Below are 21015 nucleotides of genomic sequence, written 5' to 3'. Positions count from 1 at the left end.
TAAAAATATTATAGGCATTTGGGGAAATAAATTTTGGTTAAAAATAAGCTAAATGTTTCCCATGAAATCTCCTTGCAAAAATTTACATAGGGACTTTCACAAATATGTCAAACCACGTGTTAAAATTATTGTGCCTCTGATTTAGTGGCCTGTAAACCAACCGGTTTGATTTTGCTGTGCTCAAACCGGCATTATTTCTATAGCTCACAGCCGCACGAATGATGACATCTGTCTCTCGCTTTCCATCCCCTTGATTTCCTCCTCTATCCAAGGCCCACAGAATGCCTCCAGCTGCCCTAAAACTGAAGCGTTTTGTCTATTCCTTTCCCTGACCACACTCCCACCAATCTTCACCAAATGACCCTGCCCTTCCTGCCACCGTCTGTGAGAAGTCCTCATATGTGGCCGCGTTTCAGGTTTTCTGTTCAAACACTAACATGAAGTTGTTCCTGAAGGTGCTCAGAAGTGCTGGGCCTTGGCTTTCTCTAATTCTGTTGTTTGTCAGAACTGTCAGGCATACTACTCCCGAAGCAGTTGGTAGGCGTCTTCTATTTTACTTCAAACTGACTTCTTCCTCCTTTAATGGGTAAGAATTAGGGTTGTCTACCTGGCAGCCGGCACACTGGGCAAGGGAATGTTACTGACTAACGGGCGGCTGTTTGGGAAAACAGTCTGTGTAATGATTTCAGCCAAGCTATGTGCGAGCCGGGAAAAATAACAATCTTGGGGGGAAATGGACACATGTAAGGCTTTCTTTGCTGGGTGAGTTGTGCTGGATGGGATTCAAAGATCCATGTATCTTAGGAAAAAACTGACCAAAACAAAAAACAGGGCTAAAGATACCTCTGCCATGTCGTGCTCGTTTATTCTGATGCAATAACTTCACTTCAAAGCAAACTAGGGCTCCTCAGGCCTTCCCTGCTGGTGACCTGCTGCCCCCCTCTGGAGAAGTTGGAAACGGAAGCTTTTGATTCTTTCCCGTCCATTTCTGTCTCCATTATGGGTCCGTTTTCCCAGGGCTTCCTTATCCAGTCACTTTGCTGCAGTGTAAAGAAGTGTAGGGCCATAAACTGCAAACCATATATTCAGTGAGTTTACATAGACTCTAAGTAATGCAAGGATCTTTATTTCTGGGTTGGAGGATGGACTGCCTAATTTTGTGAGCTGTATGTCCTGGTTCCACCCTCCTCCGACCACCGATCCAAGCTAAAACCGTCTTTCTCAGCAGTCTGGGACTAGCAAGAAGTCCTTTCTGACTTGGCATCCTACCTTAGGTATCTTATCCTTAAAAGGGAGAGTTTGGACTCCTGATCTTTAGGGTCCCTCTGGCTGATTCCATAAAAATACCTTTACCAGTGAGAAATGTCTTTAAATTTAACTTGAAGAAACTCCTAGGTATTAAACAAGCCTTCCTTTTAATGAGCAAGATTTTAGGAAATAAAACTAATACACTTGGTGCAGGGGTTGAATTTCAAAAAAATTTTTCAGTATAGGAAATATGCCGCTAGGAGGCAGTGTTGGCATATAGTTCTATTCAAGCACATCCAGTATAGTTCCTTTTGAGGAAAATATTTTTTAAATCAAAGGATATAAGAATGATTAGAAATTATAATGTTTTGTGTGGCAATAAAGTTCTGAAAAGAGTACTAAAGGGTCATCTATCTTATACTATAATAGAACAGTAAGTTGAATAGAAGTTTCTATCAACTATGAATGAAGTATGAGATACCGAACCTGATTTGTGAGAAATGGTAGATAGCAACTTTTATTTATTTATTTTTTTGAATGACATTCATTCTCCTTTTATTTCACCTCAACCACATGCAGCCTCTGAAAGCCATATTCCTTTGGCTTTATTTCTATGCACTGGAAGATAAGGATGGATTACTAATTATCTTAGCAAGAAAATTCCGGAAATTTCTTTCCCCTTAAATACTGCTGCCTTCTCCTTTAAAACTCAAATACTTGTGAAGTAGGAAGGTTGTTATTTTTTAAAATAGATGAATAAACTGATGCATAGAAATTTCACATAAAACTTAAGCAAATTAGAGAATGAAAATAAGAATCAAGGTAGTCTCACTGCTCTTCTTTTTTAATAGCTGAAGAAATTACATTTCAAAACACCTAGCCCAAGAATGTGTAGAAAGCAGCATGAACTTTTCATACATTGAGAATAGCCATGTTTATGCTAATGTCTTGCATCTTCAGGCGTGAGGTCTCATGGGAGAGTAGATGTTATCATGTAAAAATATCAGAGTTCTCAATCTAGGCAACTTGGATAAGAGTTTGGAGAATCCCTATTTTTTTCTTTATTATACTTACAAAAATTTTTTTAATATTCATTTATTTTTGGGAGAGAGAGAGAGAGAGAGAGACAGAGCACCAGCAAGGGAGGGACAGAGAGAGAGGGAGACACAGAATCTGAAGCAGACTCCAGGCTCTGAGCTGTCAGCACACAGCCGGTTGAGGGGCTTGAACCTATGAACTGTGAGATCATGACTTGAGCTGAAGTCCGATGCTCAACTGACTGAACCACCCAGGTGCCCCTATTATACCTTTTTTAAAGCAACCGATGTAATACAAACTCACTGTTCCTCAGCCTTACTGACTAAAGGCATTTAGGTGGATCCATTTTTGAGCAGGATGGAGAAAATCTAGATACTGATGCCTCCTTTCCCCTCCCCATTGGTCTATACATTTTTTAGCAGTAGAAATGGGTCAGGAAAGAGAGAGAACAACTCTGGAACTCTGAGAGCAGGATTCTGGTCTTTTGATACTTATTGATCAGGTCCCACATGAGTGATTTGCTAAGAACAAACTTAAAGAACTAGCAAAATCCCCATATCTCAAGTGTTCCATAACAGTTGTTTTTCAAACCGTGGGTCAAAACCCACTAATGGGTCATAAAATCAATTTGTAGGGTCGCAACTAGCATGTTTTATCACTGAGATAGGATGGAAAGGAATAGAATAGAAAATGCCAAAATGGATCTCACATTTTATTTCAGTGGTTGTATAGTATGTGCTTTACTGGGTTATTCGATAACTTTTGTTTCTTACTAAGGGTCATGTTCAAAAGGACTTGGAAGTCACTTCCCTATAGCACTTTATCTGTCATGACAGCTCCTGTCTCATTCTCCTTACTAGGCTGCAAACATCTTGAAGTAGGAATGAATATCTGAATAACTTTTCCTTGGCCACAGTGATTTCCCTAATACCTTATACTTGGTATAAGGGAAACTGCTTAAGATGTACTTCTTATTTATTTTGCTTGTAAGTAAATTTCTAAATGATACTTTTAAAATCGTCAAGTGCTATTATTTATAGTTCTGTATTGTTCAGCTCCTACCAGTTTTATGTGTAGCCTAGCATTAACATAAGTATTGCTTTTAAACTGTCTTTTCCTGATTTGGGGGAACTGTGGCCCAAACATAAAAGTCACTGAAGATGGTTTCCACTGAGGTTACTGTGCAGATTTGAATTTCTGTTTTTCAAAGAGCTCTCTGAGCTGCTGCTCACTGGTGGCTTCTTTCTGCTGCATCAGCTCAGCTGTTCCTTTGGTCACCCCCCAGGCATCAGGCTTTGACATTGAAGGGTTGTATGGCCTGCCCGAGGCTATCCGAAGATTCTCCCAGTATTCCTTCCTGGCCCTGGGTGAACAAACACACATTAGACTCCTTCCTGAGCATCTGTATCTATGTCACTGAGCTAGAATATACCTCCACAGAGCTGTCTTTGGACTCTTGAGAGTATGTCCATTAAAACACATTTATTAATCTGAACTACAATTTTTTTAAGGCTCTATAGGCTAAAATTACTTTGAAATTATTTTTTTAAATATATGCATACAAATGGGGTGCCTGGGTGGCTCAGTTGGTTAAGCGTCCTACTCTTGATTTCTGCTCAGGTCATGATCTCACAACTGTGAGATCAAGCCCCATGTGGGGCTCCACCCTCTGGCATGGAGCCTGCTTGGGATCCTCTCTTTCCTCTCTCTCTCTCTCTCTCTCTCTCTACCTCCCCCCCCCACCCCTGCCCTCCTTCACTACCTCCCTACCCTGTTCGTCTTCTCTCTCAAAATAAATCAATAGACATTTAAAACACAAAAAAGAAATTCTTCATTCACCCTCCTCTGCCTTTTGCCCTCCTGGGCCATTAGCTCAGATCCCATAGCACCTTTGCATATCTTCATACTTGAACTTGCTAAGCCAACTTGAACTTGCTAAGCCAACTTGAACTCACCTGTTTGTCTCTCTGCCTACTAGTCTGTTAACTCCTTGGGGACAGGCCTATGCCTTGTTCTTGCTACTTCTGTGTCCACACCCGTGTCTTGATATAGTTGTATACAATCAATATTAGCTGAATGGAGTGGAACTGCCCCTCTGCTTGGTGCTCGTCCCCCACCCTCTTCTTTATCTCGTGGCTACTTAGCCCTTCAAAATACAGCCCCCCAAAATCCCTTCCTCTAAAATATCTTTCTATTTGGCAGAGATGGCCATTCCTTTCTCTTGTCACTTTCTAAATCTGTGCCTCTACCAAAGCAGTTACTGCAGTATAATACATTGGCTTTCTTACCCATTTTCCCCAGTAGACTGAGATTCTCTAGCCAGCTTTTCATGTGTATTTTCCCAGTGCCTTGCACATTGCCCAATGTAAAATATTTGTTTATTGTTCATCTCCCCCACTGGGGTGTAAGCTCTGAGGGCAAAGACCTATTTTATTCTCCACTGTATTCCCAGCTCCAAGATTGTGGTTGGCACAGAACAAGCACTTAATTAATATTTTTTACATTTAATTTATACTTAAATCTTTTTACTAAAACAATTTTTAAGTTTATTTATTTATTTTGAGAGACAGAGAGAGAGAGAGACAGCATGAGTGAGCAGAGGAAGGGCAGAGAGAGAGGCAGAGGAGAATCCCAAGCAGACTCCATGCTTTTAGCATGGAGCCCTACGTGGGGCTTAATGCGAGGCTCAGCACAGGGCTTGAACTCACAAACCATGAGATGAGCTAAAACCGAGAGTCAGATGTCCAATGGACTGAGTCACCCAGGTGTCCTAACTCATACTTAAATCTTAACAACCAATTGATGAAATGTTGTTCAGTGTCTACCACATGGTTCTAGCCCAGAACATGAAATCACACTTCATTGCAATTTATATTACTTATATTCTAAAGCCAGAGATCACTACATAGGCTATTTTATAAACATCTCTATGAAAGAATTTAAGGAGGATAACATTATTTATCATCATGCAGCAAATTATCTATACTCTTTGTCGTGACCTCACTTGGACATACTCATAATCCAAATGAGTTTGGTTTGGCAAATACAGTTTAAAGGTTCTTACCTGGCTCTAATCCATGGTTTGGTGTGCATATCCAAACCACTTCCCCAGCTGCCATGCTTTTCTGAAGCTGGCGGCAAAAATCCCCTTTCTGGGGCCAGCTCTTCTGCAATCGCCCGGATGTGGTAGGGCTCAAATCCACAGCACCCACCAATGTATCTGACCCCCAGCTTGTAGGCCTCTCTGGCATATTTCTGAATGTCCCATCTTGTTGCAACTCTGGGCTCCAGTCCTGCAGTAATGGAGTGAATTCTTTTTTTAAAAAAATATTCAAAATGAATAGCTATAATAAGTATGTAATTTTCAAGAACTGAATTAAATAAGTTGTTAACATTCGCTTCTTTACTTTTTAAAATTATTAGCTAATTGGCGTTTACATGTCCATTTTTAAATGCTGTGATAGCCAACCTTCAAGATGGTTCCCATTGATTCCTGCCCTCTTATGTCTTTACCCTGTGTAGTCCCCTCTCATATCAGGTTGGTCTGAGAGACCAATAGAATAGGTCAGAAGGCATGGTTGGTGACTTCTGAGGCTAGGTTATACAAGGCATTATGGTTTCTGTCTCAATCTCTCTTGTTCTCTTTGAACAACTGCATGTTGTGAGAATACTCAAGCATCACAATGGTAAGGCCAATATTTTAAGGAACTGAGGCCTCTAGTTCTGTTTAATAGAACAGCAAGACACTAATACCTATTCCCAACAGCCAACAGAGGGAGCTTGGAAGTAGATTCCCTAGCTCTCATCAGGTCTTCAGAGGACTACAAACCTGACCAGTATCTGGACTGCAACCTCATAAGGGATGCTGAGCAAAAACTATCCAGCTAGGCTGCTCCCAAATTCATGACCCACAGAAACTCTGAGATATAATAACTGTTTGTTGTTTAAAGGCACTAAATTTTGCGATAATTTGTTCTATGCCAATAACACAGACGCTTTGCCATTCTTTATCCATGGTTCTTCTAGATGGATTATGTTATAATACCTTACTTCTCTGAGGGTCCCTATAAAATATAGTATCTAAGGACCTTAGAATGGAGTAGAAGCTGGCCAAACTCTGACGCTGGTGATCTCTCTGGCTGGATTTTCTTTTCTTTTTTTTTTTTTTTTAACGTTTTTTATTTATTTTTGAGACAGAGAGAGACAGAGCATGAACGGGGGAGGGGCAGAGAGAGAGGGAGACACAGAATCGGAAGCAGGCTCCAGGCTCTGAGCCATCAGCCCAGAGCCCGACGCGGGGCTCGAACTCATGGACTGCGAGATCGTGACCTGAGCCGAAGTCGGACGCCCAACCGACTGAGCCACCCAGGTGCCCCTCTGGCTGGATTTTCAGGTGGACACACCCGACTTCCCACACATGCTTGACCCCTTTTCCTAGACTGCCAAGTATTCCCTCCCTGCATCTGCTCAGCCTCTTCATTCAAAGTTGTTATACAGTAACCTAGTGATGGTATCTCCTCCTTGCCCTCAAGAACAGGGGAAAAGTAACTTGGACATAACCCGGTCCATCCTTTTAATTCTTCTGATGAGAAAATTAAGGTTTAGAACTAAGTGGTTTTGCTAAGGTTACATAACTCGGCGACGGAGCTGGAACCAGAACCAAAGTCTTTGCTGATCGCACCCAGAAGGGCATCCTTTTTACCAGCCTACAGCTAAAAGGTTCAGAGATCTTTTTTGCTTGTCGGTTCCATCTTTTCCTTCTACTGTGGTCAAATATCAAAGGGCTTTTGGCTGCAGGGAGAGACACTGAGGGCAAGAGATGAGATATGCTGCCATTTCTTTGCTGTGACAAAGCTCTATGGCTATAGATGTGGAATTTGTCAAACATCAAGACATTGAGATAATTTATAAAATGTCTGTCTTACCAAAGGGGAATTCTGGTAGATCAATAAATCCCTGCTTGTTGCAGTCAGGAGTGTGGTAGGCCAAGGGCTGACTCATCAGGTGGGCTTTCAGTCGGGCAGCCTCCAAGCCTTCTTTCATGAGCTTCACTGTTTGTAAACTAATTGTGGGGTCAAAATGGCAGTTCACGCCAACGATGGAAGCTCCTGCAAGTGGGAAGAACAACTGAGCTTTAGGGATTTATCAGATAACCAGTGGCCCCAACTCTCCTCTCTTAATCAAGGAGCTTTTATTTGAAACAGTCAATTACAAATACAGCCTTTGATTCTTGCTTCCTTGCGAACCTAGCTTACTTCTGCATGGGAATGATTACTAACAGGCAGCAAGGGCTTTCTGGGAAAAGTGTTGTGAAGAATCTGTTACAACTGAAGTGTCATTTATGTACACTTGGCTGTCCATCTTTTTTCCAAAAAATCATTATTAGAGGTTGTTTTTTTTTTAACTACGAATTTTAGAAGTCAACTTTTCAATCTTGACACAATAATTTTTTAACACTCCCAGCTCGTGGTTACCATACCACTCACTTGAAGATCAGTGTTCCCTTTCATCAGGCCAATTTAAAAATATCACTAATCCAGATTCTGGGAGCAGCTAAGCCTATGCCACAAGCCACGGCATCCAGCGTTCAGGGGCAAGCATCTCAGCGGTTTTCACTGGGCTGGGTCTGCAGTTTGCTCCTTCATTCTTGTTCCAATCCTCCCTCCTGTTATTTCTCTGAATCAGTTTTTTGTTCAAGAGCACCAGTGACCTTGATCTTACCAAATCCAGTTGTTGTCCCTCTGTTCTCATCTGATGCAATGTCTGGGCAGCATCATCCTAGTGGGCCATCCCCTCCTTCATCAACACTCCCCTTCTCTTGGCTTCTCATGCTCTCTCAGTGGTGCTCCTACCTCACTGGCTGCTTTCTTTGGGCGTTAGGTGCCAACCCCCTCAAGGTTAAACCTTTCAATCTTGCAATGTCCTAGGGCCCCAGTGGGCCATCTTTTCTCCTACATTTCCTTTCCAGTCCCAGGGCTTTCAGTATGATCTATATCCAGAACTCTCCAAATTTCTCTCTAACCGTGACCTCTCCTTTGGGTCCCAGACTTAAATATTCAACAGCTTACTTAATATCTTCACTTGGATCTTGACTACCTTTACTTTCTTTTTTCTTTCTTTCTTTCTTTCTTTCTTTCTTTCTTTCTTTCTTTCTTCTGCTGCTTCTTCTTTTCCTTCTCCTTCTTCTCCTCTTTCCCCTCCTCCTCCTCCTCCTCCTCCTCCTCCTCCTCCTCCTTCTTCTTCATCATCATCATCATCATCATCATCATCATCTTCTTTTTTTGGATGTTCTGCTGCCAGAGTTTCTCTTTCCTTGTTTGACCTCATTACACTAATGAATTAATCCTATGTTGGTTACCTCTTGGATATCTATTAGGTATAAGAGTCCTTTTAAGGGATTATAGAGAAATATAAATATAGGACATGGTCCCTGACACCAAGGGTTTCATAAGGTTTGACACAAAGGGCTTCCTTAGGTTTGCTCCCTGAAAACAAGGCTCTATGGTCACTCGTGAGGAAGTAGCTGTTTCCTATATCCCCTTCTTGGAGACTGCTGCTATACACAAACATATCAAAGGCTCTGAGAAATTCTGTGTATTTTTCCAATTTTAAGTATATGCACCGCCTAAGCGAGCACTAAGGCTCTGAGAAATTCTGTAGTAAAGAGACCTGTGTGACTTGATTTAACACAGCACTTTCTAAATATATTTCACTACAGAACCCTAATAATGTTCTCACAGATTAGAAGATGCTCACTGAGGATATTCCAAATGAGTGGTGTAAGTAGAAAGTGTTCTAGTTGCTGAGAGGAGGGAGTGTTTACTTGGGGTATGTGTGGTGATGTATAGGGATGTGGAGGTAGAATTTGAGCTAACATTGGAAGATGGACTGGAGTTATTAGGCTGATATTAATTAAGGACCTATTTTGTGCCAGGTGCTGTGCTAGGCACAGGGCACTCAGTGCTGAGCCAGACAGACACAGTCTCTGCCTTCTTTGACCTTACAGTCTAGTGAGTCAGACATTAAAGCGATACACAAAAGAGATAAGTGGCACAGTGATGTCAAGCACCATGGCCATCTACCTTGAATGGAATGGTGGGGGCAGAATTAGATGCAGGTCACGAATCTCTGCCAATTAACAATAGGGGTCATGAAAGCCTCTTCTGATCTTTTTGAAACAAGTTAACTTGCTTCTCCTCCCCCCCCCCATTGTCATATTCCCCCCCCAAAATTTAGGATTATATAGCCTCATTCCTAAATCTAAATAATTGTTATTGTTAATGACAAGTATGAAGTGACTTTTATGAAATATCAGGAGTTGGATAAAAATCAGAAATGAAACGTGGCCAAACGTAGTGTCTCTGTTCCTCAGAGTGAGTTGGACTCTTCCACTGACCCTGAGCTATGCCTTGCATTTAAAATGAGGCAGCTTTGACGGGCGCCTGGGTGGCTCAGTGGGTTGGGTGTCTGACTTCGGCCTGGGTAATGGTCTCGAGGTTCGTGGCTTCAAGCCCCACGTTGGGCCCTGTGCTGACAGCTCAGAGCCTGGAGCCTGCTTTGGATTCTCTCTGCCCCTCCCCAGCTCGCCTGCCTTCTCTCTCTCTCTCTCAAAGATAAACATTAAAAAGAATAATAAAGTGAGGCAGCTTTGAAAACATTTTGTGAGTTTTCCCTAATTGAAATGAAACCCAATGTTAGGAATGGAAATTATTGAAAAAGATAAGTTAGTCAGTATTTCATACCAAATTATTTTAAGTTCATTATACCGATTACAAAAAGCGAAGCATATCAGTAATTTACGAAAATGGAAAAACTCTGGCAAAGAAAACAACTGAACTTTTAAGTCTGATATGCTTTGCTTTTTGTATGTGTTTAAAGGCCTCAATTTAGGTTTAAAATAAAACATGTTTTTCTAATGCTCCTTTTGATTTACTGAAACTCTTCTCATTTCTAGGTATTAAACCTTCAGTGTAGGTCTAGTGGCCCCTTTGAAAAGGCTGGTGTGTGTACTTCTTACTTTATTTTACTTTTTTCTCTTTTGGACTCAATATTATTATCAATACTCCTAGAAGAGCAAATTTTGTTTTCCTTTAAGCAAAAGTAGTATATAGGACTAACAGGTGGACCTACATTTGTATGTAATTTTATTATTTGTTTATTTTATTTTTTGAAAGCAAGAAAGAATGTGTGTGTGAAAGCCAGTTTGGGGGAGGGGCAGGGAGAGAGGGAGGCGGGGGATCCGAAGCAGGCTTTGCGGGCTCAAAGCCCAGAGGCTCATGCGGGTTCCAACCCAGGAACCACACAGTGAGATCATGACCTGAGCGGAAGTAGAACTCATAACCAACTGAGCCACCCAGGTGTCCCTTACGTAATTTTAAAAGACTCACTAATTGCAAACTGGTCAAAATGCGTCATCACCTGCTTTAACAAGGCGCACTGCACACTCGCCAGGGCTGACGCCATGCAAATCTCCCTCTGGGCCGATGCACATGGTAGCTGCCACAGGTTTCCCGGATGCTTTCAAGGCTTCGACTGCCCACACAGCCTCTTCCACATGTTCAAAATACTGAAATAAGATCAGGTTGACGTACTTTTATTCTTGTTTCTCCCCAGTTAGAAAACGTGTTTTACTGCTTAATAATTATCACTAGTTGAATCATCTTCACATTTTGAGTGTGACCCATTAGCATTTTTTAAATGCCACAGACCGTTGATGACTGTGAATTGCAGTCAAAAGGTTTGAAGAACACTTTATTAGATTAAGTGAATCAAATTCACTAGAAAGCTTAAATTGGAAAAAAGATTTTAATACTAAATATTGCTAGCCATGATTGGAACCTAATCTCCCCTGCTCCCCACAAAAGCAAAAGGTAGAGAAAATGTACTAAGCGTCTATGTCTCATCTTTGGTGATATCTTCGTTTACCTCTGCAATCAAGAAATCCACATTCTTCTTCAAAAAGACCTCTAACTGTTGCTGAAATACTTTCTTAACTTCAGCTTCACTCTTGCAACTAAGGTACGAAGGCGTCTGGCTCACACCTCCTGCCACCAAAGCATCTCCCTCATCAGCCACTTGCCGGGCAATGTCACAAGCAGCTTCGTTGACTTTCTGCCCCTAAAATGGATGATTATATGATATATCAACATTTTCATGTGAAGTTGAAACCAAATTATTATTCAAATATCCACATCTCAGTTGTATGTTACAATAGAGATTTTATTCTAGAAAATAACAGGGACAGAATAGTTCATATTACCAAGTTGAACCATTTGCAGTAACAACACCAATAGTAGTAATGAAAACAATAAATCCAATGATAGCATATAGGATATTACATACTAATGATCTGGGAGAGGGTAAAAATCTTAAATAAAAGGATCTGGTATCTTCTAATGCCTAAGCTGCACTTAGAGAAATATCTAGCAAATAGTGGTGATGACGATGTTGATGATGACATCATTAAAATGATGACAGAATTCATGACTTTTTGTCATTATGTATTTTCTTAATTAACAGATAATCACAAGGTATTTTCTAATTACGTAGGCATTAAAAATTGACACTTGTCTTCACTAAACCCCGGTGCTGTAAGTCACACAGACTCATGGAATGTTGGAACTTCTTTTTCATTTTAGGGATCAAGAAGTTGTCGCTTTGATGGCATAGTTGAATGGTTTGCCCAACACAACAAGGTTGATTATAGCTGAGCCAGGAAGATTCCAGGGTCACTGCCCCCTTGTGCCTTTGACCCTTCCCCTACACTGTGCCACATTAAAAACCTTTAAGGGTGTAAGAATTTGTTAGGTTACCCTCTCAGCAACTTAGGAGACTGAGAGAATCGCTCATCATTAACCACCCCCTTCTTTGACCTGCTTCATTAAATGCTTTTCTGTCACTTTTGAGGACTCCAGCTAAAACCTAGAAGAGTTGTTCACACATATCTCATTTCTGTATTATCTAAAAACCCTGAAGCGGCGCAACATTTTTCTCTACAAGAACTTCTGTGATGACACATGTGTCTACTAGGCCCTTCTAAGAATGCCATGTATGGTTTTACTCACGGATATTTTCTCTGCAACATAGTTTCCCCTGTTCTCCAGCTTGTCTTCACTTGCATAAAAGGTGAAGGTTTGCATGACATTGGATCCAGCTCTGAGGAACTCTCGATGAAGCTGGCGAACTGGGAGATTAAATGAGGAGAGGTATTAATTACTATCAGTTTATCACCCGTGATGTTCTCAAAAGGCTATCACATAAACAGATGTGAAAACATCTGCTCACATTCCTGGTTGCTGGGCATTGGTGCATGCTGGGGGCTGAGAGATAGCTCTGGGGTCTCTCGTTAAGAAGAAGAGATTATTTCTACGATGCACGTGCGGTGAAGGGAAGAGGGAGATCCCACAAGGGAGGAATCATCATTTGAACATTTTTGCTGGGCAGAGAAAGTGGGGAAAGGCATTCCCTACAGAGGTAAGGGCTTGAACAAAAAGGAGGCAGGAGTAGGCTTGGCATTTGGGGGTGCAGCACGTAGTCTGAGAAGCTGGAGTTGAGGATGTATAAGAGAAGTAGTAGGAGAGGCAGGTGGAGAGGTGGGCCGGCTGACAGAGTACCAAGGGCCTAGAACATCATCCTAAGGAGTCTGGGCTGCAGACCACAGGTTCGGAGAAACACCAGCAGTTTGTAAGCAATTGAATGATGTTATTGGTTCACTGTTTTTGAAAGATAATTTTGGTAGTAGAGTGGACTAAGAATTGGAGCAAGGTTCCCAAGCATACGTCTGTGGATGAATAGTTTTTACAGGCTAAAGAAAATATGGGGCTTTCCCCCCCATTTGATCAAATAAACTCATTTTAAGGAACTACCTTTGCTTTAAATAGTAGTCCTAAACTCTGGTTCCCCATTAGACACTCTGCAAGCTTTTTAAAACCAATGGATGCTAGGGCCAAATTCGCAAATATTCTAATTTAATCGCTGTGGGGGCAGGGCATAGATTTTGTGTGTGTGTGTTTCTCCAACTGATTCTTATCTGCAGTTTTGTTGAAAACCACCAAAATGCTCTACTTTATTTTGGGAAATAAAAATAAAGACTATGACTGGGAAAATGCTCTATTTTATCTATCTATCTATCTATCTATCTATTTATGATGCTGATATTTTGTTTTATTTTTGAGATAGAGAGTGCACAGGAGCCTCTCAGGTGAGAGTGCCCACAGGTGAGGGCAGACAGAGGGAAGAGGGTGGAGGGTCTGAAGCAGGCTCCAATGACAGCAATAAGTTGCACATGGTACCCGAACTCAAGAACCATGAACCACAAGACCAGGACCTGAGCCAAAGTTGGACACTCAACTGACACCCACCCAGGCAACCCTATTTGTTTATCTTAGAGAGAGTGTGAGCCAGGGAGAGGGGCAGAGAGAATCTTAAGCAGGCTCCACACTCAGCATGGAGCCCCAATGTGGGGCTCAATCCCATGGCCCAGGGATCATGACCTGAGCCGAAATCAAGAGTTGCATGCTCAATTGACTGAGCCATCCAGGTGCCCCAAAATGCTGTTTTTATAAAATGATCGTGAGACTTCACAGGTGTTCGTTTTTGTCAGGAGAATCAACTGGGCAAAGTAAGAAGTCAGCAATCCTGTGTCAGCCCCTGAAATCTATTTTGACATTTCAGAGGCCTTTAAAAGTAAGAAGGTTAAAAGTCAAAAGGTCTGGGAGGGACTGCATTAGAGGCTAGGAAATTATTAGGACACTGGAGCCCTTAGCCCTTTATGGAAGAGGAGTCTGGTGTCTTTGCATCCTAGCTACCTAGTAGAGGGCAGAGAACATAGGAAGCTCAGTTTTGTTTTTCAGTGAGCCAAAAAGTGAAGCAAAAGAGCTTTTGAATTTCAGAAAATGGGTTTCTAAGCCTGGAAACTCTAGTCCTGAGTGGGAACTTAGAAGCTTGCTTAAATGAGGAAACTTCAAACTTGTTTTGTTTTTCTTTTTTGTTTTTTGAAGTTTATTTATTCTGAGAGCGAGAGAATCCCAAGCAGGCTCCGTGTTGTCAGTGTGGAGCCGGACGGGCAGGGCTCCATGTGCAGACTGAACCCACCAACTGTGAGATCATGACCTGAACTGAAACCAAGAGTTGGAGACTTAAGTGACTTAGCCACCCAGGCGCCACTAAAACTTGTTTTAATTAGCAAAAGGAACCAATTAACACTTCATACACAGTCCCTGTTTATCAATCAAACACAGAGCTGCTGTGGTTGGAGCAGGGTGAAGGGCCTATAGATGGGGTTTCCCATACACTAGGATGAGATGGCTTATAATTGGGAAATCTACCCAGGGGGTCCTTGGGTGGATTTTTAGAAACTCTGTTTAAAAACCCTGGAATAGGGGTGCCTGGGTGGCTCAGTTGGTTGAGCGTCCGACTTCGGCTCCGGTCGTGATCTCACAGCTGGTGAGTTCAAGCCCCGCGTCAGGCTCTGTGCTGACAGCTCGGAGCCTGGAGCCTGCTTCGGATTCTGTGTCTCCCTCTCTCTCTGCCCCTAACCCGCTTGCATTCTGTCTCTGTCTCTGTCAAAGATAAATACACATTACAAAAAAAAAATAGTTAAAAAAAAGAAACCCTGGAATAGCGGGCAAATTGTGTATATGTATATTTTACACTGCGTTTTATACCCTTTTGTTAAATTTTGCCAGAAGGCAGTGACCCAACTCCTTGCTCTTAATCAATTTGATATTCTTCTATGCTTCTTAAAGCTGCAGAGCTTCTCAAAAGCATAACCCCACTTAGACTCACATGGGGGCAATTAATATGGATTCAGATTCCCTATGCCACTCCAGATCCAGCAAACCTTAATTCTTTGCTAATTCCACTGGGTACAAGAACCACAATTTTTGGCATAGACTTTAGTAGGAGAATTAGTCCACTTAAAATAAGACAAAAAAACTCAAGAAACAGAGGGCCAAGTGATAAACATGTTGTTTCTGCACTAATAAAAGTAAAATCAATATCAGAGCAGTTTCTCTCGAACTCCTCTAATGCATAACTTAAAAAAAAATGTGACTTATAAAATTGAAGCTTGTGGTTTAAAAAATTTTTTTTAATGTTTATTTATTTTTGAGAGAGACAGAATGTGAGCAGGGAAGGGGAAGAGAGAGAGGGAGACACAGAATCCGAAGCAGGCTCCAGGCTCTGAGCTGTCAGCACAGAGCCGGACATAGAGCTCAAACTCACAAACCGTAAGATCAGGACCTGAGCCAAAGTCGACGTTTAACCAACTGAGCCATCTAGGCGCCCCTCAAAGCTTGTGGTTTAAATAAAAGCCTTCTTTTATTTACATGGCAGAGTTTGCACAAAGGTAGCTTATCATTAATATCAGCTTGGCTCAAGAAATATTTCATTGAGTTTAACCCAGCAAGCTGACCTTAAGAAACAAACCATAGAGGGGCGCCTGGGTGGTTCACTCGTTTAAGCGTCTGACTTCTTCAGCTCAGGTCATGATCTCATGGTTTGTGGGTTCGAGCCCTGCTGACAGCTCAGAGTGTGGAGCCTGCTTCAGATTCTGTGTCTCCCTCTCTCTCTGCTCTGCCCCTGCTCGCACTCTGTCTCTCTCTCTTAAAAATAAATAAACATTAAAAAATAAAATAAGAAACAGACCATAGATGTATTTTAAAACCTCATTCTTGTATCTTAATTATTCCATTGTGTTCCTTAAAACCCTTTAATGGCAATGCTTCCCAAAGCATGGTTCACCTTGCTATCACCTGGGGTCAATTATAAATATGCAGGTTCCTGGACCCACTCACAGACCTAATAGATCCAAATGTCTAAGTGGAGGCTGGGAACCTATAATTTTTAACCGACTGCTGGTACAATAAAAATTTGAGGACTACTGCTGTTTTAGCTTCCCGAGCCTACTGAATTCCTCCCTCCCTTCCTTCTTCCTTCCTTCAGGGGTAGAACACAGCATTATTTCTACATTTATTTGGAAATATGAAAGTTGTGTATATTTGCTGGGTTTAACAGTGTGACTATAGCCCTCTTCCTTTGAATACTATTTCAGGATAGTGTGATTTGAACACAAAATTTCTGTACTTCTCTAGCAGAAATAGAGAAGTTATTATCTAGATATTATATAAGATATTATCAAGAGAAGAAACAATGAATTTAATAATAGTTAATACTTGTAGTGTTTAACATGCATCAGGCACTATTTTAAAGACTTTATATACAACTTATTTAATTCTTATAACCTTTGAAGTAGATGTCAATATTATCTCAGTTTTATAGAAGAGGAATCTGAGTCCCAGAGAAGCTAAGTAATTTCCCCAAGGTCACACAGCCTAGTGGCTGTCAAAATTTGATTCAATTAGCCTGAATCCAAAATCGGTATGCTTAATTGTAAAGCTGTACTGTCTCTCAGTTTATATGCTTTGTTAGTTTCTATCCCTTATCACTGAGTTCACTGAAATATGCTCTTTAATAAACATTAAAGACAACTGTTCAATCTGTATAATATTCACAAGAAATTTTCCTCCAGTTTCCTCTGAAAGAGTCCACTTCTTTCACAGTGTTGACTACTGTTAGCTGTCCTCTGAGACCTTCTCTAGGAAGTGCCCTAAGCCAAAGGGTGCTTCTTTGCCCAGGGCCTAAGCTCTCTCCTACAAGAGGAGAGGGTTGATAGTTCGCATGCAAAGCTTGGTCTATTGGTAAGGAGAGAACAAAGATCCAGCTCCCCGGTCTCAATTTGGGGGTACTCCGAAGCACCTGTCCAACTCCAGAGCTTCCTGAGGAATTGGCCAAAGCCTCTGTTACAACTGCATTACAGTGTAATTCCTCCCTCTGCCCAATCCTGCTTCCCTCACTCCCTTAGAAGTGTTATTTCATAAATGCACTCCTCATTAAAACTCCTGAGCACAAATCTCCACTTCTGGCCAGCTGGTAATGAGTACCTAGCTCATCATGGGCGACAGAGTTCCCAGCATGCTCTAGTGGTACAATTGTTTAAAAACTTGCACCTGTGGTGAACTAGAATGAGATGCCCTTAGACGGGAATGTACTACCAGGTGTACTATCTCAAATGTTTGAGAGGTTCAGAGGAAGTAGTAATTATAAAGACTTTAGAATCGGATGGCTATTGTTGGGTACCACCAACATACTGGAGAAAGGCAATGAAAGGTTAAGGGTGATTCATCACCAGTTCAAGACAACGTCTGAAAGTCTGAGGATCTCCTGGGTGGTATATAAAGAAACACCTCTTGTAGCTATAGCAAGCAGAAAAGCTGAGGATCTGGCCCAGGACTAAATTATACAGGGAGCAGAGAGTCAGAGAGGTTGAATCATCAACCACAGAAGGCTTCTACTGCCACAGTCAGGGTCTGATCAGGAAGACAAAGGACCCTGAGATTGGGGTGAAGACATATGGGTGGATTCACTCATAACCTTAAAAACCCAGATTCCTCCCTGAACTCTCTGGGACTGCAGAAGTGGCCCATTTCTCTCTTTCAAAGATTAATGTTTGGGGCACCTGAGTGGCTCAGTTGGTTAAGGTTTGACTCTTGATTTTGGCTCAGGTCATGATTTCACGGTTCTGAGGATAGAGCCTCGCACTGGGCTCTGTGCTGACAGTGTGGAGCCTGCTTGGGATTCCTTCTTTCTCTCTCTCTCTCTCTCTCTCTCTCTCTCTCTGTCTCTGATCCTCCCCTGCTCTCACTCTCTCTCAAAATAAATAAATACACATTAAAAAAAAATAAATGAAGTCTTCCCCCTTGCTTTAGGTTGATGCAGAAGCCTTGTAAGACAGCATTATCTCCCTCATGTTCCATCTCACCTCCCCTCTTTGTATGTCCCCGTAAGAGATCTGTGGTCAAAAGAGTAAAGTGAGAATAAGGTACATGGGTATGGGTGCAGGGCAGGTAGATAGTTGAACTTAAATAGGATGGGGCTAGTATATAATGCATTTAACTAGTTGGCAAACGTACAATGGAGGAGGGCTTATCTACCAGACAGTGAGTGATGCTGTGCCATGGAACTTAAAGTGGGTAAGGAGGGGGGATGAACACATGGGGACAGAATAGATAATAAATGCTGACATGGAAGGGATGAAGGACTGAGAATCTTGGTGAGGCTGAGGAGTGGGAGAATTAGAGTCGGCAGGAAAGATAGAAAGAAGGTGGTGGTTAGAAAATGGGGCCCTCGTAATTGAGATTTCCAAAGCAGACAGCTAGGGGTGATGGCAAGGTCTAGGAGTGCATTGCTGAGGTGGAGGGTGGAGGAAACGTTCAACTGGAGATGAGATCAAGGCACTAACAGGAAGAGTTCTGGACAGATCATCTGCATGGACACTGAACTCACCCCAAGTGGTGAGGGAGGGAAGGGCAGAGAGGAAAGCAGTGAGCCAGGTTCTACACTCACCTAGAGCGAGGGGCAGGAACCAAGAGGCAAACACAGGTGACAGCCACAGGAAGGGCCATTGCGATCATCCAACCTGTGAATCTATACTTACATGCCTAGCACAGTGCCCAGCAGGCAATAATGAATGTTGGACAATGTGCCACGAATGTCTGTGTTTGATGGCATGCTCCTACACTGGTCGATGTCGCATTCTTTTATGAGAACTTAGAAGAGAGCTATATGCACCAACCTGCCTCTGGGTGTTCCACTGTGGCTTCTGGGGTCCAGGGGCCTGCCTTCACATAGCCCCTCTTCTCCAGTGCAAAGACAAACCCTCCATCTCCAATCACAACTTCTCCAGCATTTAAACGTTCTAGGATGCCCTAAAATTACAGATGGGGGTGTGGGGCAAAGGAAGGGAGTTACTTGAGTTTGAGACAATTTTCTATTTTTAGTACTTTTGCTATGGTATTCTTGAGAAGTGTGATTTCTTTAGAATTCACAGAAAGTACATGTATTTATAAATCCAGAATGCTCGTATAATGAAAATATGAAAATATGTGTATACATGTGCTAGGGGTGAGGGTCTTTCAGAGCACAATAAGAGTTTTGAAGAATGTGGTGGGAGGATGTTATCTTTGAAGAAATAGCTACAGAAGGATTAAGTGAAAATATTTTATTGTAAAGCCTCAAATGAATACTTAAGCACACATTCTTAAAATGGTGAAAGCTAGTTTTATTCTAACAGCCCCTACATTTGGCCTGGCCCCATCTGTCTGTCAGTCCCTGGGGCCCTCTGTCAGCCAGGTGGGGGCAGGGTACTTTGACACCCAAGGGTCAAGTATATTGCTTCCTCCCTCCAGCCCCAACCATAGTCCCACAGTCCGTCTGTTCCTCCATCCATCTATCCATCCACCCCTCCCCCCCACTCCCCAAACTAGCCCAAGGCAGACAGTCTGGACTGGAACGCTCATCCCAACTAGGAAAGAGATAGGCTTGTCGTTAATCAGGTGGTGCAGTTGCTGGGTTTTGGTTTTTCAATCTTTTTAACAGCCCTTACTCAATACCTTACAGCCCCTGTGCCCATTTTTTTTTCCCGAGGCTTGAATGGTTGATTTTATTGTGATCGCAGAAATCGCACTGCGGGTGCAAACTTACCATGGCCCACCCAACGAGTGAGCCTTGGGGCTGCGGCGGGACCCGGACGGCGGCGTGCCCCAAAACGCGGCAGGTAGGCGGCCCCGGGGCCCCGCTGCACCCGTCGAGGCGCGGGCACGAAACGGTCTGGCAGCCGCGGCCGCGCGCCTCCCTGGCCTGCCCACGCAGGGCGCAGAGGGGCGCGCCCGGCGGCGCGGGCAGTGACGCGGGGTGGCCAGGGGAGCCGGAAGCCACCAGGAGCTCCCTAGTCCCACCAATGTCGGGAAGAGAAGTCGTGCCTGTGGGTCTAGGAGCCACACCTCTGAGGTAGTGCTCTGGTGCGGGACTCAGAAAACGTTGGGAGTCTTGGAGCTCTGGGGGTGTCCCCCCGGGTCACGTAGATCTAGGGCGCGCTCTGGATATGGGCAGGGGTGTTGGGGGGAGCTCAGAGGCACCTTGGGGTCCTGCCCGAGAAATTCTGAGAGCACCTTCTGGTCACAGCCGGGCTCTGGGGACCCCTCTGCACTTCCTGACGCTGGGGCGCGGGGCCGGTGGGTCGAGCCTCAGAGCCACCGCTGGGATGGAGAGCGCCCTCGGGTCCCCTGTAGACTCACCCTCTTGGCCTTTTTGCCCCCAACGGGTGCCATTTTCGAGGTGTCCGGTGGATAGTAGGCACGGATGCGGACAGACGAAAGGAGCTTTACCCCGCGCGAAACCGGGAGCTGCCCCCACCGCCGCAGCCAGGCTCTTTATATCCTGTTCTGGGCGCGGGGTGGGTTTCCCCAGCCTTGGCGCGTCCAACGCTGGCCTTGCGCATGGGAACACGCCCCCCCAGCTTTTTTATTGAGTCCCGCGGCTCGCTGGGAACTTGCCCTGTGGAGGAGAGGATCGAGATTGTTCTCTCAAATTGGTGAGCAAACAGACAAGTAAAATAAAATAACGAGGTTGCCACTCGCTCAGGTTTCTAACCTACCAATGCACGGTACCCCCGCCCCCCCACCTCACCCCCCTCGCTCGCATCGAGGGGTTCCGACCCTGATTTATCTCTCTCTTGTCTGGGATCATGCACCGTTACCCACTTAAGTCACCAGAGTTGGCCCCTAAGAATTCCATTCATGCACAAATATTTGTCAAAGGCCAGGATACAAGGTTATTGAATGAGGAGGCGATGCCCTGGGAAGAAGTTCAGTCTGAGGTGTGATCTGGGCG

The 21015-nt window shown here is 43.3% G+C and overlaps 1 protein-coding gene across 3 annotated transcripts; it reads right to left on the bottom strand.

The window, feature by feature from the left end:
• Positions 1 to 1930: 1930 nt before the first annotated feature.
• On the bottom strand, positions 1931 to 20637 carry BHMT (betaine--homocysteine S-methyltransferase). Of its 3 annotated transcripts, none has more exons than XM_049648577.1 (8): positions 20421 to 20634; positions 18920 to 19052; positions 12351 to 12469; positions 11212 to 11403; positions 10705 to 10852; positions 7212 to 7394; positions 5351 to 5579; positions 1931 to 3649 (listed from the first exon to the last, which is right to left on the bottom strand). In XM_049648577.1, the coding sequence occupies exons 1-8, from the start codon at positions 20451 to 20453 to the stop codon at positions 3463 to 3465; spliced, it is 1224 nt and encodes a 407-aa protein (XP_049504534.1). In that variant the 5' UTR covers positions 20454 to 20634; the 3' UTR covers positions 1931 to 3462. The 3 variants fall into 3 exon arrangements, with proteins under 3 accessions (XP_049504534.1, XP_049504535.1, XP_049504536.1); XM_049648578.1 differs by lacking the exon at positions 20421 to 20634 and adding an exon at positions 19828 to 19911; XM_049648579.1 differs by lacking the exon at positions 7212 to 7394 and having other exon boundaries at positions 20421 to 20637.
• Between the last annotated feature and the right edge of the window lie 378 nt (positions 20638 to 21015).

The sequence above is a fragment of the Panthera uncia genome (genome assembly GCF_023721935.1).
Source record: "Panthera uncia isolate 11264 chromosome A1 unlocalized genomic scaffold, Puncia_PCG_1.0 HiC_scaffold_17, whole genome shotgun sequence".
Taxonomy (NCBI): Eukaryota; Metazoa; Chordata; class Mammalia; order Carnivora; family Felidae; genus Panthera; species Panthera uncia.
Note: the sequence above shows the minus strand (reverse complement) of the source record. Positions and strands in the feature narration are given on the sequence as shown.

What these genes read in the sequence shown, in the direction of transcription:
- BHMT (XM_049648577.1), bottom strand. Translation starts at nt 20,453, where the DNA reads ATGGCACCCGTTGGGGGCAAAAAGGCCAAGAGG. An exon ending in GGGGCAAAAAGGCCAAGAGG is followed by an intron (nt 19,053 to 20,420) that starts GTGAGTCTACAG and finishes CTGTAATTTTAG; the next exon opens with GGCATCCTAGAACGTTTAAA. An exon ending in ATGTTGCAGAGAAAATATCC is followed by an intron (nt 11,404 to 12,350) that starts GTGAGTAAAACC and finishes CATCCATTTTAG; the next exon opens with GGGCAGAAAGTCAACGAAGC.